Source organism: Dicentrarchus labrax, unplaced genomic scaffold (assembly GCF_905237075.1).
Source record: "Dicentrarchus labrax unplaced genomic scaffold, dlabrax2021, whole genome shotgun sequence".
Classification (NCBI taxonomy): Eukaryota; Metazoa; Chordata; class Actinopteri; family Moronidae; genus Dicentrarchus; species Dicentrarchus labrax.
The window spans coordinates 33,498,686-33,517,069 of record NW_026136711.1 but is presented as its reverse complement, the minus strand read 5'-3'; the positions used below and the strand labels follow the sequence as shown (position 1 = coordinate 33,517,069).

Here is an 18,384-nt window from a genome sequence, read left to right as displayed (position 1 = left end):
AACTATAAAGATCCTTCCGTCATCCTTGTGGTTCTTCTGGGAGGACTTTGTGCTCCAAAACGTCCTCCACAAAAAGCCATGAGGTTTGATTAGCATTTCAGTTGTGATACCAAACGAGAGACTGCAACCAGAAAGGGTTGCATAATGTCTTTAAGATATCTGGAAGATGTGAAGAAATGAAAGAAATGTCTGGAATGGGTTTGTTCCACCCCGATTTTGAACAACACATAGTGTAATGTAAGGCAGAGGGTCAGTTGTCAAATGTGTTTAGTTGTGTACATTGTGTCTTTTCTGTTGGACTGCACATTCATCAACCTAAAGTTTTTCAATGTTCGTATTTGTTAGAAGAAACCTTGGCAGCTCCCAGTGAACCAGGCTTCTTCGGATATGTTTGAATACCGCAAAAACTACAATGGATGAACTCGCATCTCCACAAAATGAGGTTATACTAATCCTGAATGGACATGCATGTGCAAGCATTGAGAGAAGTTGTAACAACTGTGTTTGCACCTGTCATTCTTGTGGCCAGAGAGAATCGATGCGGACAAATTCCAATGTTCTGCGGCCGAATTTAAGTTGCATGTGGGTCGCATGCCTCGGGATCTGATTTTGTACCTCACATCCTTGTAGTCCAGAGAGGAAGTGGGAAAACTTGTGACTCAATGCAGATTTTTTTGCAGCTCACTGATTAGAAAACATCCGATCTGTGTCACAGGGAGGAGGGGGAAGAGCTGAATTTGGATTCTTTCAGCTGGATTGTGAATTTACGACCTCTTCAGCCAAATTTCTATGCAAATTAAATATTTATAGTGCTGCACACTAGAATCACAACAATTAGGCAAAAATTATCCCCAGTGATTTGAATCATTTATTAATTGTTAATTTTTAATGCAACGATGGCAAAACAAATTGTCTTTCAGCCTCTCAAATATGGAGATTTCCTGCTTTTATCTGTCTATATCATATTAAACTGAATATGTTTGGGTTTTGGACTGACAAAACCAGATGTTTAAAGACATTACGTTGGACTTTGAGAAACTGGGATGGACTGTTTTTGCTATTTCCTGCCGTTTTATCGACCGATTAATTGATTAATCTATTAAATAATCAGCAGATTGATAAATTATTAAGGTACGGTGTATTTTGCCCACCCCATTATCATGTCCACTGTAACCTACTGCTATAAGCATATAGTTAAAGTGAGTGTTTCTGCACCAAGCATTGTCTGTATGTATCTAAATGGTGAATGGACTGTACTTATATAAAGCTTTTCTGAAAGTGTCTCATTCCCCCATTCATACACTGATGGCTAAAGGCCATCACAAACAGAAACTAATTCATTCCCACACATTCACATCAGGAGCCATTTGGTGTTCAGTATCTTGCTCAAGGACACTTGGACATGCAGCGGGAGGAATCGGGGGTTTACAGTGGTTTGTTTATGTGGTAGTAAACTGATTTTGGACTGTTGGTCAGGCAAAACAACACTTCTGAAGACAAACAGTTCAGAAAATAAGCAGCAGAAGAACCGATAATGGAAATATTAGTGAGTTGCAGCCGTACGTGTGACACTGATGGACAGTCAGGTTCAGCTGCTGATGTGTTGATGAAGTGCTGAAGTATGTTCAGTCTCAACTGAAGCCTTATTGTGTGTGCTGAAATACTTTGAACACGTATTGTACTAACGTGACATTGGTGGTATTTGCCTCTAAGGCAGAGAGGTGAGGGCTCATAGGAAGTTTAAATGGTTGGGTAGCCTCGTGGAACCAGTTGCATTCCCAGTGTCTGAGCGTTTTCTGAGAACTGCACCATATATCCAGAGACATCCGACTACCTTTCAAGGCTCCGTTGGGTCAGTATTGCAGAGGCAGTCAGCTTGTTTTGTAGTTTTGTGCTGGAGGAAAAGTTTACAGTGTACAAATATATAAACCCAGTACGTAGAGGTTAGAATCTGATTTCTTAAACGCCTGAGGAAGGTATCACAGGTTCACTCTCTTTAATTTCCGCGTTTTAAATTTGGTTGAACACAGCATGGTTTCTGCTCAGTGTAAATCCCAAGTTCATAACCAAACTCGATGGACTATTGGCTCATTTCTGATCTCTGTATGAAAGTGTGTGACTTGAGCTTCCAGGTGTCCTGTGTGGCTCTGAGGCGTTCAGGTGGTGGGTACAGATGTGTTAGTGTAGCTGTTAAAATGACAACCTGCCAGACGAGTCTGACACATGTAACTTAAATGTTTATTGTTAACCGGATTGACTGTGTTTTGTTGACTTCCTTTATCATCATTAAGTGCAGGTTATGATAATACTCGCTGCAGTTCCTTTGTCCTAGCTTAGCTGTCTTGAGCTTTACAGATTGTTCACACAAGCGTTTATTTATATTGCTCCTCGTTATTTCTATTTCTATATATTTTCTGTTAAAAGCGATTGGGTTTTATGTATAATGTCTCAGTTTTTCGCAGCATACTCAGTGCAGTGAAGCACTCTTCAGTGTGTGTTGAACAGGGTGGTGGGTTACTGTTTTAACTGAAGATGAAAAAGTGTCTTTGATTTTTGGGGAATTGCAAAGGGTGGATCAAACTGATTGATAGGGACTACAGAGTGATTCACCGGGGAGTTGGAAGCACGAAGGTATGCGTAAATGCACAAACCTACAGATTGACAGACTCGTACTGTAGGTACTCAGTCTCTCAGGTAAAGTGGTACAGTGTACAGTGTGCTGGAATTTATTTTGCAGTCATGTTATGCTGGAAATACTGCGCGTTAAATCTCTCTGGAAGCTTTGACTCATGGGAAACCCCAAAGTCCTGCAATGCAGATCTTTGTGGGTGACCATGGGAATCCTAATGCTAATGTTTTAAAGGCGTTCGGTGCATAATATGTAACACAAGTATTGAATCCAGGTATCAAACCTTTCCCTCTGAAATAAAACATTTTATAACTTGCACTAAACAAAAAAAGCTAAACTGAGAACAGTTCCTTAGAGCTTAAAATAATCACTGAAGTGGGCAGAGGCTGCTGGTTGACTCACACCCTTAAGGCAAAACCCAACATCTTCTTTGGTTTGTGGGTGATCGCATTAAAGGTCCAGTGTGTAACATTTAGGAGGATCTATTGTCAGGATTATATAATATTCAGATATATGTTTTCATTAGTGTATAAACACCTGAAAATAAGAATCGTTGGAATGAGCCGGTCCTCTTCTATGGAGTCCGCCACGTCGAACCGCTATGTTTCTACAGTAGCCCAGAATGGACAAACCAAACACTGGCTGTGGAGTTTGTCCTACATGCGCCAAAGCCAGTTCTCATTACCAGATACCAGCAGTGTCCGACACACTGCTCCTTTAACGTAAAAAGACAGAGACACGTACAGAAACCATCCATATATGTTGATAATGGAGATTAATTCCACAGCCTGGCCCTACGAGATCACACCACAGACGAGGGTTTAACTTGTTGTACTCGTGGAGGCTTTCAATGAGTTCCAGTAATGTTTTGGAGAGGCATGAAATTGAATGAATTCAATTGTACTGGCTTTGGTCTCGTCCACCTCAATATCACTGCATGAAACCAACCCCACTGGCAATAGTGCTACTGTACCCACGTTTCAAAAAGCGCTTCAGATGCAGTGTGGAGCTGTGTGAGCCGGCTCTGTTCAGGTTAATGTAAAAAGTGTTTCAACATTTCTGTGCTGTGTCATCGCAGCCGGAAACCAACCCCAGTAGCAACCAACGTTTCCACTAAAAACCTCAATGAAAGCTCAAAGTGGCTCAGTGGAAGCTCAAAGTGGTAGCCATTGTAGGAATCCCCCCTCTGACACATTTATCCCACTTTTGTCCGGCATTAGTGTCGGTAACAATTCTCTCTTGGTCTGTCCTGAGGGGGAGAAACACTGAGAACACTAAAAAACAGGTTATTTTCATTATATAAAGCTGATACTCTTTGCACTGTAGTATTTCAGCTGCATACAGTACAGCCAACAGAGGTTAGCCTGGCGCTCGTAGCACTACTACTATTCTTAAAAGTCAGATTTCTATTGAATCTGTTTCTGTGTTGTGATCCCTGCTGCTGGTATCAAGGTTGTCCAGTGACTAGTCATCACTTGACTGTTGAACTGCAAATAAGTGAAAATGTTTCAATGTTGAATCACAGGCTGAATTTGCGCTTTGTTGCCACTCAATTAACATGGCTTGAATTACTTTATTTCCTCCTATTTTTGTGGAAAGTTTCCAGCATGTGGAGATCTGTGGTGGTGATGTGTACTGCGTGTTCCTGCTTTTTGTTGTTTTAGAAGATCTGGTTGTCAGAAGGCCATTGTGACCTGTTGATAGAAAACCACCCTCCCTTCTCAGTTTCCCATGTCAGGACGGGAATCAGGAACAGACTGATTATGTCCATCTCAATAAAGCGTCAGTGGACATTGACGGCCTTGTTGAGCGTAAAAACACTTGCGACATCTTTGAGCGGGTGCTTTTCTCTCCGTTACACCTTCTAAATGCATATTAGAGCAGGATTAAATGCCAAAATAAATCAAATTTTCAAATGCAAGTCCCGGTCAACAACAAGGCAGATACATTTGAAAGAGCACTGTCCGTATCAAACGGGTTTCCATCCACACCAGTATTTCCTTATCCTTTCCTACAGGTGCTCTCAAATTGAATACAAAGCATATTTTGTTCTTTATTATTTATTTTATTTATGTGTGTGTGTGTGTGTGTGTGTGTGTGTGTGTGTTTCTGTTTTCAGAACACAAAGAGCCACAAGCCAAAACACAGCAATAAAGTTCAAATTTCAATTACATTTTATTTGTATCACACCAAATTATAACAGTTATCTCAGGGCTTTTTTTTATATGAAGCAGGTGTAGACCGTATACCGTACCCCCTTATACAATTATTTACAGAGACTCAACAGTTTCCACCGTGAGCAAGCATTCAGCGGCAGCGGCAAGGAAAAACGTCCTCTTAAGAGGCAGTAACCTTGAGCAGACCCGGGAGCGAGGTGGGCGGCCGTCTGACCTCGACCGCTTGGATTTGGAGAGAGAGAGAAAGGGGAGGTAGATAGAGAGAGAAGGCGAGAGAGACAGAGATGCAAAGCAACAATAATAGTAGCAATATAAACTATAACAATGATAGAATTTAAAAATTATAATATTAACCACAATCCATGGGAACCTGCAAGAATGAGAAAACTAAAAAAAACCATTGGAAGAAGTGAAGTTAGTAACATGTGTTAATGGGATATGAATGTGTACAGATTGGAGAGGGAGAGGAGGACAGAGGAGACAGAGGAGCTCAGTGCATCATGGGAAGTCCACCAGCAGTATAGGCCTATAGTATAATAGCATAACTGAGGAATGGCCAGCCCTGAACTCTAAGCTTTATCAAAGAGCAACATCTTCAGCCTGCTCTTAAATGTGGAGAGGTGTCTGCCTCCCGACAGCGGCTGAAGTTGCTTTTAATACTACGAGAGCTGCTGGAGGTTTGACCTTCTATCTGTTGTTTCCCTCCAGACCTTCTTCTTTTTCTCTTTTCGTTCTTGAAGTGGAGTCATACGGCTCTCTGATGAGTGCACTTTTTTTTTTGTTGCTTAAACTGAAGAAGTATAAACTTGCCTTCAGTCTGAACACACCTTAAAAGTTCTCCATTAACAGTCAAACAATACAAAAATAGAAACAGTGAAATGGCTTCTCATCCACCTCCTCTTTCAGCTGGCAAATAAAGCCTCTCAGTGACCAACAGCAGACGACTGTAGTTGTTCTTGGATGCTTCCAGGATTAACTGGAATGTGCAAAAAGGTTATTGATGGAGAACATTTGGCCAAGCAAACGGTCTCCTAATACGGGGTACAAAGATTAGCTGTTTTGAATAAATGATAGACGTGATAGAAATGAGGAAAATGCAAGGATAATCCCTGTTGGGATTTCAATACTTCCTACGTACTGGGGGCAGCAGTAGCTCAGTTCAAAGGGTGGTTGGTTGAAGTCCAGCACAGACCACAATACGGAGGGTAGCTGTAGAGGTGCCAGTTCACCTGCAATGTGGCAGCCCATCACTCTCACATCTCTCCCCTCGACTGCGGGTCCATGGGTCGTGTGTGTGCGTAAACTTTAAAAAATGGAATTTCTTCTTAGTATTTGTCACATTTTGGATTTGCTCTTTGCAGTCTGAAATAGGCCCAGCATAATTATATAGGCTGAATCACCTTCACTTTGTTTTTAGCCTTCAGCTTCATGAAACTTTACTCAAAGCTGCATTGTTGGACGCCATAGTGTGTTTACAGTGTTTCGTGTGCATTTCTTGAAGTAATACGAATGATGTCCTCTTGTGTTAACAGATGCAGTGACGGGATAGAAGATGAAAATACACAAGAAGGACAAGCAGCAGGTTTGTATTGCACACACACACACACACACACACACACACACACACACACACACACACACACACACAATATATAAGCGGACATCAGAAAAGTAGGTCATTTATAAAATCCTCTATACACTCAGCAGCTTGGATACTAAATAAAACATGATTTTTAAGCTTCAATCTCGGGTGTGTTTAGTGTGTAATGTTTTAGGACATATTCACCAGCCCTTTAATACAATAACACAGTTTAACCCCAGATCCTGGGGTGCTCTGTGTTGCTGTTCAGACACATGAATGGAAGCTCCTCTAATATAGGACACTGGGAAATGACAAATGCTGTCTAGCCAGTATTTTCAATGGAGAGAGCGGCTGCACTCTCCTGGGCATTGACAGGAGGCACAAGTTATGGCGACAGGAGTTTTATTGTACAGAATAGTGGCGACAAAGTTAATTTGTGCCTCTCTGATTTACATAGTTTTGTAATTTTGTCCACTGATTGAAGTAAATAATCTCAAGCATGGCAGGAAATATGGACACTGGGTTCACATTCTGATGTCGTTTGTCTCTGTTGGATTATGTGCTGCTCTTCATCCTGGGTACTACCTCACACAAACTTTTGGCTCTTCCTGTGCATTTTGATTTGACAACACCATAACTCCACCTTAACACTGTAGTATGTTATAGTACTTAAGTCCTTTAGAACTAGAACTACATACTCTTTGGCTAGAAACAACTTGAAACGATAAAAAAGACAAATAGGATGGGTGCTGGATCAAAAAAAATATCTAGCAGATTAGACACAGATCGGCACACCAAGTAGCTCCTGTGAAGGATTTTGTATTGCGAGCGATGGTTCATCAGCCTTCATCTGTCAGGAACACTCCTGTATCAAAGCACCTGTATTAGGAAAAGACAGGTCTCATAGAACAGTGGTTGGCAGCCTTTTAGAGTTGAGACCCCCCCAGAATGATCAGGTTGGTGATGATTGCTTTGCCCACAGACAGAACAACTAATTCATCTTTTTAGATTTATTGAAATAATGGCATCGGCCTGTCTGCTTGGGCCTAAAAGAACAATAATTGCTAGAAATGCAGTCTGAGGTCACTGGGCCTGTTAACAGAGTATATAGCCTACAGTGTACTGTGTTTCAACGGGGGTTGAATGTCATTAAAGGGATGACATCGCTGAGAGCTGCTTCCTGTCACTCATTCAGCACTGCTTGCCACAGTATGTTATTTTCTGTTATTCTACAGTAAGTATTTGGCGACCTCATGAAATTATCTGGTGACCCTCTTGGGGGCCCTGACCACCAGGTTAAGAACCACTCTCACAGACGATTGTGGTGTGGTTGGAAATCCATTCAGAAATCTCAATGCTTAAGTTAAAGAATTTCTGGCTGTGTCTTAAATCAATCCCTATTTGAGTGCACTGTTCACTTCCTCTTTCTATATTTTTATTTGATTTGAGTAATTCATGTAATGGAGCAATACATAGCATAGGTGTGCTTTTTGTTGAAAGTTCAACATTGCTTAGCTTATCTTCGATGGACCTTTGAGTTGAATTATGTGACAACTCGTCTGTCAGTCAAGATGTACATTATACATTTTTTCCAATGTTTTCAATATCACCTAAAAAGGTGACAGTTTCACATAAAATGAATTGTATTCGTTCCTCCAAGTCCATAACAGTACAGAAAGTCTTCAGATAGAAAGACGTACTGTATGTCTGAAGATATTCAATCATCTGCTCTCAGTCTCTGTTGCTCCAGAGCCTTGCTCCTCCCTCACAGCCGACAGAGGGTGCATAAATCGTCTGAAAAGCTTCTGTTTCGCTTCCAGGCGTCCTCGAACCTTCTTGCTCACGGTATCATAGAATTTTCCGTGTCCGAGGTATTTTAGTATTCTTTATTGCATTTCCATGACGGCTTGCTGTTTGTAATATTTATGAGTCAGGCTGAGCAGAGTGATGAGTCAGAGTTTTTCTAAGTGTGAGGTGACACAGCAGTCTCTCGGCTGAGCACGAGGCCTCCATACTGCAGTGATAGTGGGCTAGCACCCTCATGACAGGAGAACATGATCATTCACTGCTTCTCATATTATTATTTGGTGCTTTTTAAAAAACTCCATTATTTAATTCTTCCTGTTGTATTTGCTTCTTGGTTTTGGAAGACACAAACTGTTTCTTATCAACACAACTCTAGTGATATAATCTGTAATATTCAAATGTAAAGGAAAAAACCAATATAACCAAGAGTAAGATAAGGAAGGTCTGTGAAGACCTTAAAATCTCCACCCTTCGTTTCTTCAGCAGGAATGAATAAAACCCACAAAGAACCTCCCGAAGGATGTTTTTCTAATGCACAATCTGTCTTAACAAACGGCACTTTTGTACCAATGGAGCACATGATTTTCTTTTTATTTTATTTGTAGGTCTGGTGCATTACTTGACCGACTTTTACACTTGTGACTGTTTTTACTTCATTAATTTCATGTATTGAAATTTAACAGTTTTTACCAAGTTTGAAAGTTCAGCGTGGTGCTCCCAAGTACCACGATGAGTTGGGTTACGCGATAAGCTTCCAAACTCTGACCAGTGTTGCTGCAGCTCTCAGCTCAGCAGTGTGATGTGGAGCAGAGACCACCTCAAATGTAAAATCCAGCAATAGTCAGATTCTTGACAAATTGAATGTCTACAAGCAACAGGGGTGCCATCTGGTAGCGTTCTGTGATTCTGTCATACCTGCCAAAGAGGTACCACATTTGTTATTTTATTTTGAAGCTTTCTTCTTTATGAATTAATTTATTGTCAATAGCAGAATGATAACCATAATGATTACTATGGGAAAGAAACATACAAAAAGAAACCCACCTAAGCAGCTTGTGACAACCTAAAACTTCAAGACAAACACATGAAACAAGCTGGAAACTCCTTTTTTTAAACTCTACATGGTTGTTATTTTGCTGACTGAGAGTTCATCCTGCTTTAAGGTGCCATCTGTCTGGTTATGACTGAAAAGTGGTTAAACTCAATGTTTTAGTCTTGCTAGCAGCATGGCTCTATGGAGGGGAACGTTGGTCTGTTGGGAGGTCGTCCACTGCGGTCAAGTATTGGATGGATTGGCGTGACATTTTGTACATTCATGGTTCACGGGACTTTTCTTCTAACGCCACAAGTAGGTGGAAAGTGTTAGTGAGATATCTCGACAAATATTGGATGCCATGAAAATCCGTATTGATATTTATGGTGCCCAGAGGATGAATTTTACCGGGTTTCAATAAGAGTCCGTAAGACTTTAAAAAGATCAAATAGGCTAGGCCTGTCCTGTATTCTCTAATGAAGCATCACGCTTTTAACCCGTTAACATGGGCGCCGAATCTAAAAACAAGAGGCTCTGCAACGTGCATGCTCTGCTCCCACAGACGGTGTGTCCCGGGCATCAGAGCTGCTAGCGTGGCTGTAGGCTCTTCTTCTTCGATCAAGTTCTCATTACTGAAACTGGTTTACGGACATCCAAAGCTCTTGATTTACACACAAGCTTTCTCATCTGACCCCTGTTTAACAGTGGGTGGTGTTGTTGTTGGTCACTGCGTTTATAATCAGTATGTTTATTCGACTTTGAGAATAATTGATAGGGGCTTGAGAACGATGAGCTCCTGAATCAATAATATATGAGGTAAAGTGAGTTTTTATGAGCTCGTACTTCACTATAATACCGGTTGTATTGAGCTTCATTACGTTAGCGGGGGGAGGTTTGGTTGCAACCACAGGTTTGAACAATCCTAGGCCGGCAGTGCTACATCTGAACCCAATGTTTAAGATGGAGTTAAAACAGAATGGGGGCAGAATGGAGGAGGTTAGTTTCAGCTTGTGTACAGAAGGAGAAGTGATGAGTTTCTCACCGATTCAGCGATGGTGTGTGTCTGGTATCTCATCTGCATTTCAAGTGGCCTTCAAGTTATCAGCCTGCCACATCTTGAATTGACACGACGATAACGTCATCACGGCTGTGGAACTGATGTCTATCTGGAAATGTTTAGAGAAGGCTGTACTGCCATGTTGGAAGAATGACAACAAAGAAGAGATGGCGATGTTGTTAACATAGTCTCCTGGCATAAACATAACACTACTGCGGTGGTAGATTGTTCAGAAGGAGATAATAGGAATGTAAACTGACGTCTGTGATCCTACAGGTGTTCTCAGGGAGCAGCCGGACAGACGGCCGCAGGGTCTGGTGTGAAAAACGGCGTGGTAACTGTTGGTAACCACTCTCTGGACAATTACAAGCGCTGTGTCGGCGTTTCTGTCTTCCTGGAGGTGTCTGTGTTTGTCACTTTAGTTGGAAGTTTGTTTAACCTCTGTTAGTGTTGGGGACACTTTTGTGGGCTGTGATTGACATGGTGGACAGAAGTGTACCGTACATTGTGCTGCACTGGACTGAGGAAACGTGAAATAATGCTGACTTTTGTCTGTGCAGGTTGTGCATGATCTGAATGCAGCTTTTTGTTCCTTTTTCTTCTTTTTCAGTGCTTAGAAATGTTCTAGGTGTTTTGTGTGTAGTCTTTTTTCCTAGTTAATTGTAGGGCTGCAACAGTTTCCTTATTATTGAGTAATATGTTTATTTATGTCTACGAAGAATCAACAAGTCATGTAAAATGTCGAAAAATAGTGAAACATTTCCCAGAAGCCAAAAAATCTAAACGTTTTGTTGATTTTTATTTTTAAATCTTTGCAACTTTTTTATTATCGATTAAGTTAGTTTTGAGTCATTTTTTAAGAAACAATATCTGCATCTCAGGTGTGAATATTTTCTGCTTTCTATATTCCTGACTGACATTACACTGAAGATCTTTGGGTTGTGGACAGAACAAGACATTTGAGGATGTCACCTTGGGCTTTAGGAAACAGTGTTCAACATTTGTCACCATTTTCTGGACCATCAACTAATCTAATAATTGAGAAAATGATTGACCGATGAATAGATAATGAAAATAGTGGTTAGCTGCAGCCCTAATTCAGTGTAAAATGATAATAAACGTAGAAAAGCAGCACATGCTCTTATTTTAGAATATGCAACTTGGCATTTTCTTGGCAGTTTCCTTGATATAGGCAAACATAGGTTTAAGTTTCTTTATCAAAATTGTTCACAATTCATTTTATATTGTTTGACTAATTGATTAATCCACTTAATCAGCACTTGATAAAATAAAGAGCTGTAATGATCTGTATCTGTGGTGGCAGCATTCACACTACAGTGCCCCCCCACATGTGATGAATGCATATAAAGGGAACTGCTCTGATGTTCTGTACAATGAATTTTTTCCCGCCAATATTTTTGCCCACCATAATTCATGAATCAGCAAGTGCAGTGTGAAAAGACTGAATTCTTTTCTGTCTGAGGCCTAGATTCTGTCACTTTGATCATCTTCCCGTACTCACCCAAACAGCTGAAACGTTCGTCTGCAGCGCTCTTTTTTCCCCTCCTCCTCCTCCTCCTCCTCTCTTCACATTTTTTCATTGGGAACAACAAGAATGTGGCTCTCCTCTGAGCTGGAATTCCTTTTCTCAAGCCTCTTGGTGCTGTCCTTACATACATCCCTGGTTTAGTGTTTTTGTTTTCTGGTTTCTCAGAAACAATACATGTATGCCCGTGCCCTGATGCAGGATAATAAAAGACATATTAATAGATAGTTCAGTCAGATCTATATTAATCTTAGTGAAAGATGGATCTATTTTACATCATGGGCTCTCATCATTTGGAAAATTACATTAAAAGGTAAACGCAGATTAAAAAGCATAAAGATTCAGATATGAATACACCTCTCTTCAGATCCCTTTACATCCACCTCACCTTGTAAGTATCCTTCCTTGAAGTGGCCATTGAGGGCTATGTCAGAATGTATCAGTGTGACAGTAAAGGAGGGTTAATAGGAGCAACTTTCTACAACACACACTTTATGAGATGATAAAAGAGCAGTAAGGGGTCCTACAGTTAAATTAAAGCAAACACCACATTGGAAAATGACAAAGGGATTTAAAGATATTAAAATAAAGCAGACAAATAACAGCAAAGCAGTAAAATACAGGTAACAAATGAAAAGTAGGGCTGCAAGATATAGTGAAAACAACATATTGTGATTATTTTGACATTATTTTGATCATCTTTGCAACACAAGCACAAAAAAACTAACTTAAAGTTATGATGATGTGAAATTTGTGTGGGATTTTGTGGCAAACAAACAAAGGTTACTAAGAAAAGTGAAATCTGTTTGAAATGTTTAAAGTAGGATGTTGTTGTAATATGTTTGTCCATTTAAGAAAACAATGAAAACTGTATTTTTCTGTCAGAGAGTAGACAGTAGAGACAGACAAGAAACGAGAGGAAAGAAAGCAACATAGGTCTTTAAATGTGGACATTGCAATTACAGGGTTATCGATAGTTTAAGGCAACTAGTAAATGTCTAGTTATCTCTGGTTCGAGCTTCTCAAATGTGAGGATTTGCTGCTTTTGTTTTTATTTTGGTGTATATTGAATATCTTTGCTTGTTATGTCCTCCAAACTTCCATAAACAGTCCATAAAACATCACCTGACATCACCTTATGTTCAGAATAGCTAACAGATGAATTAGTAATGCCTCAGTGTGTGTATGTGCAGCACAACAGGTAAAACTGGCTCATATATAAGATTCGGTCATACTCTTTGGATGTCACATTACAAAGTGCACTGCAATATTCACACGGTCTTTCAGTCTCTATCTGTATTCAGTGCATGTCTCTGGGATTGTCACAATTACTGAGAACCCATCTGATACACAAATCATTATCAAAGACAAGAAGCCTATTAAACGTCCATGTTATTGGTTCAATGTGACAGATCCACATTATGTATCATCTGTTTGTCTTCAACATCGCTCTTTAAAAAAAAAACAACCTTTCTTGAATAAAACTAAATTTTACCTGCAAGCCTGAAAGAGTGTTGCTGTACTGAGGCCCTTTTATTCTAGTAGTGATGTGTAGATACAGCCTCATGTTCCCTACGTAGAGGAATTATTCCAATCAGAGAAGTATAAAGATTTTACATAAAAACAATAAAGAGCACAGCTATCTTTATTGCAGTCGGTATCAGGAGAGAGAGACAGTGTGATTGTTGTAATCCCTTCTTGTGCGGCTGTTTTTAAGGAACTTACCGTGAATTCAATTCCAGTGTTATGTGCATGCATCCTTTCTTACAGGAGCTGAGCAGTGTGAAGCCCCGGTGGGGGAGCAGGGTCATGTGCCGGGGTCACGCACCCGCTTTTTTACTCTTTCACACAAACAGTTGTGAAAAGCATGTTAGCCTAGCATAAGTGTTAGCCACATTTTCCAACCCTGCTCGCTGCTGTAGCCGTGAAAGGAAGCGGCAGCATTGATGAGACTGCAGTGCTCACGGTCTATATTCGTGACAGAGAGACAGACTCTGTGTGTGTGTGTGTGTGTGTGTGTGTGTGTGTGTGTGTGTGTGTGTGTGTGTGTGTGTGTGTGTGTGGGGGGGGGGGGGGGGGGGGGGGGGGGGGGGGGGGGTGTGTGTGTGTGTCTGCGTGTTGCTTGTTTGTGAGGCAGTATTATTGATTCATAGGCAGTGTGATTGCAGGCAGCGTCCCTCAGCTGTGTTCGGTCGGCTTTACCGGGGCTGGCAGAGCGTGCTACACTGCAGCACGTCACTGGAGGCTGTGTGTGTGTGTGTGTGTGTGTGTGTGTGTGTGTGTGCGTGCAGGTGATTCTGTTTGCATGTGTGTCTGAGATGTTTTTGTGTGAAGAGACTGTGTGTGTTTGCACGAAGGAAAGACAGTGTGTGATGATTTAAAAAAAAAAGAAAAATCCATGTAGCCATCCATGTGAACACTTTGAGCCATGAACCATGTGAATATGTGTTTGTGTCACTGTGTGTGTGTGTGTGTGTGTGTGTGTGTGTGTGTGTGTGTGTGTGTGTGTGTGTGTGTGTGTGTGTGTGTGTGTGTGTGTGTGTGTGTGTGTGTGTGTGTGTGTGTGTGTGTGTGTGTGTGTGTGTGTGTGTGTTTAAGAGTGGCTGTTGTAAGTCATGTACGTGTATGTAGTCAGTCATGTAAGCACATTGAGCCATGCAGTGTCAGTGTGGGAGTGAGGGAGAAACTCTTTGTGTTTGTGTGCGTTTAGTCAGACATGTAAGCACATTCAACCATGACGTGATGCCACTATGTTGTGTCTGCGTGTGTGTGTGTGTGTTTGTGTGTGGGCTGCAGTTGCTCCGTTGTTGTGGAGATGGATGGTGGTGGCTTGGGTCCTTACCGAGCCTGAGTTAGCTCGGAGGCTAATTTTAGCTTCTAGGTTACCCGTAACGGGGTCTGCTGTGGCGTTTTTCCAAACGAGGCGGCGAAGCGAGGGAACGTGGAGCGAGGCTAGCGTGGAAATTGTTTCTTTGTTTATTTGTATGTATTAAAACCCATTTTACATCAATTTTAATGCATCATCTGAGGTGAAAGGGCTGATTGACATTCAAACAAAGATTATGAGCACCAAGGATCAAGCCAGATGAGGATGTGTTATACGTCTAATCCCTGCATGATGCTGTTGTCTGTTAAAGCGTCAGTGCTTTCCCCCGTTCCAAATGAGTTCTTTTGTTAAAGGTCTAGTGTGTAAGAATTATGAGGATCAATTGGCAGAAATGGAATATAATGTGCTAATAACTGTTTGTTTTTTGTGCTTTATTTAATCAGGACAGTTGAAGATAGACAGAACCACAGGCTGGGATCGAACCCGAGCCGCTGTAGTTAAGACCGAGCCTTAGTACAAGTTCTACCAGCTGAGCTACCGGGGAGCCCCTTGTTATGTTTTATTATTTACATTAGAATGAACTTTTTATATGTACGGACGAGGTGGGGTCTCCTTCCATGGAGGCAAGTTGTCTGTCAAATAATTCTGGTTGATTTAAACCATCTCTGTTGTAAAGATCTGGGGAAACAAACTGCATGTCGGAGGACGCTGCACAGACCTTCTGCTTTCCAAACAAAAACATGGTGGCCCATCAACCCTCCAAAGTTGTGGGAAACTGTTTTGGAATGAGTTTTATGTGAGGCAGGATGAGGCCAGGCATTGCTGTGGGACTAAAAACTGAGTTGACAGCCAGTTGTGACTAAGAAATTGCAAGTGACATTGGAAACTGAATTTGTTGATTAAGTAACTGGAATGTGAATCGATCACATCATGGCCAATACCCAATCTGCTTAATAAGGTCAGTATTGGTGTCAATAGATATCCGTTGTATCGGATTGGTGCACCTCTACTTTTTTTAAAACTTATTCCCTGCTCAGAGTTTCCATTCAAAACATAATTTTACATATTTTAGCTTTTGATTTAGTAAAGTTCACGTACGTCTGCTGATGTTTACGTGTGACAATTGAGAAATGTGTCTTCTTTGTAAAATAAAAGAAGATTCCTCAAAATAAGGTATCAAAAACCATCAGGTTTGTGCAGAAAACCGTTATGTAAACTAACCTTAGATAAATGTAAAGTAAATTGTTTAGTCAAATGTCTAATAGAACAATGGCCAAGAGTGAGGGACAAGAAAACATTGAATTTGTGAAAAAATAAGCATTTTAAGTCTGTATGATTGTTAAAAATGATCAAAAATACAGAATACAGACAGATAATTGTATAAAAAGTTCCCTAAACAAGAAAGAATCTGCTCAAAATTCATCCAAATCTCTCCTTTTACACAAACTTTACAGTTCCTGAGTTCACTATTTGGGTTAATTGTACAGTTTTGAATATAATATGAAATATCCATAGTTAGTCAGTTATCTTAAGAAAGGGTGAAATAATACACAAATCCTTCTTTCAGATGATTAAACACTAATGAAAACATACCTATGAATATTCTATTCCATGTGTGCCAATAGATCCTCCTAAATGTTACACACTGGACCTTTGGGAGAATAAAGGAGCCTCTAGTATATTGATCCTCAGAGTAAATACAGCTCTATGTCATAAGAGAGTTTATAGAGCGCTGGAGAGTGAAAGGAGCCATTTGAGATTGGGCGTGTGGAGACGACATTTGCTGAACGGGCATAAGATGAATGTCATCGATCTGTGGGGGAATTTGGGTCATTATGGCTGCGAGGCGGAAAATATAGATACTAATTTAATAGCTAAATATTTAAAAAAAGCAAGAGCATCTTCTTCCTCGTGTGCAGGAAGTTCTCACTGTGTTGCTTATCAACAGACGTACAGATCAATGGAGTGACATGACTAGCACCTCAGTTCTCTCATCCACAGTCAGAGTTGTCCGTAGGCGGTATCGAATTAACAGAAAGGTGTGCAGAGCGCAGTTCGTCCGGCGTTACGGTCTTTCGCTTCGGCTCGCTTTTTGTGTCAGGTGAAGTTTGTGGCATCATGCAAATGTGGCCTACTTGGCGAGCAGGGATTCTGTTGTGTTACTCACTCTAGTGCGAGTGGCCTAGTTACACCCTTGTCCTTCGTCATTTCAGACATTACACACAGATTTATTTTTAATACTTTCAACGTGCATTTAAATTGAAAACACTGCTAATGGTAACTCTAAATAACTCTAAATAATGAATAACTCCTGGTTGGCCCCGGTTAAACGCCTTAAGGAAACCAGGTCAGATGAGCCCCAGCTAGATTTTTTTGGGGGCCTTGTTGAAACTGGGCTAAAATATGAGCCTATTTGGTTCTCTAGTTCAGTGGTTCTCAGTCCTGGGCCTCTGAGCCATTGTGTTGCTGGTATCCTACCCCCACCAAGTAGTCCATTTCATTTAATTGCATTCTTTTACACCTTGTATCCCAGGTACAAGTCAGTACCTTGAGTAAAACCCAGCTGGGTCAGGATGTAAATCCACTGCTCTGGTGGTAACCTGAATAAGTAATAAGCCGCCTCTCGTGCTGTTCAAGCCCAGTAGGGAAAAGTATGCTCAGTAAGACCCGGTTAGGTCCTCTATGACCCAGCAGGATCCAGGCTGATGTTTTCAGAGCTTCTGATCTCCAGCGCTCACGTGTCCACCGCCAGATTAAAGTCTATTTAAAGTAGTCATCAAAAAGAACGTCTTTCAGAGGAATCCCTCGCAGTCTGCCGCAGATGCTAATTGAAACTTCTTTTGTAGATTTAATTTAAAAGAAAATCTGCTCTGTTCTGGCCAATATCTTCAAGTACTCAATTAGTTGGAAGTACATCTCTGTCTTTCAACTCAATCAGGTTATTTTGCCTCTGTTAAATTATTTTTTTATTGTCATTTAGTATGTCTGGTGTGTGTGTGTGTGTGTGTGTGTGTGTGTGTGTGTGTGTGTGTGTGTGTGTGTGTGTGTGTGTGTGTGTGTGTGTGTGTGTGTGTGTGTGTGTGTGTGTGTGTGTGTGTGTTTATTTAAACATGGTTCACATGGGTCCTTGATACTTAAATGTTTGTGAATTTGAAGAAGTTTCCGAAAACTAATTAGACAGGGAACATTGAAAGTCCTTTTATTTATATATTTTGTGCAAGAAAAGAAATGTATTATTTTTAGTATTCGCATTAGTAGTAGTAGGAATAGGAGTAATAATTGTTGTGTGCCTGGAAAGTCCTTGTAAATCCTTGAATTTGATGTTTCAAAAGCTATTGGGAAACAGTGTTTGGCAGTAACTCATTACTACTAATAATAAAAGTAATAAAAGTAATAATAATACTTTTCCCAGTAATAATTATTAATACATTTCAGTAATAATATTACAGTTACTCCTCCAAAAGATAATTAGTTACAATATATATATGATGTCACCCTCTACTGATTTGAAATCTAACAACCCAATCACATCCTTGGGTTCATTTTTGTAGTCGTGGAGGAAATATTCAGCAGCTAGAAATATTCCATTACTTTGATTTTAACAAACGAAACTGGATTATATTATTGCCATTAGTCAGAATTTTGGGGAGAAAGGACACAATTACCAATTTTGTGGTGTTGTATAGCAGAGAAGTAATAAGTAGAGTAATATAAGTAAGAGTAATAT

At 40.5% G+C, this 18,384-nt stretch overlaps 1 protein-coding gene across 9 annotated transcripts in view; it reads left to right on the top strand.

The window, feature by feature from the left end:
* chd6 (chromodomain helicase DNA binding protein 6) overlaps nt 1–18,384 on the top strand; it is a 101,252-nt gene that overhangs the window by 12,172 nt on the left and 70,696 nt on the right. For all 9 annotated transcript variants that reach the window (XM_051415087.1, XM_051415088.1, XM_051415089.1 and 6 more), the window contains exon 2: nt 6,339–6,388. In XM_051415087.1, coding sequence (XP_051271047.1) covers nt 6,359–6,388 — 30 coding nt within the window. In that variant the 5' untranslated portion in view covers nt 6,339–6,358. The remainder of the gene's footprint in view (nt 1–6,338; nt 6,389–18,384) is intronic.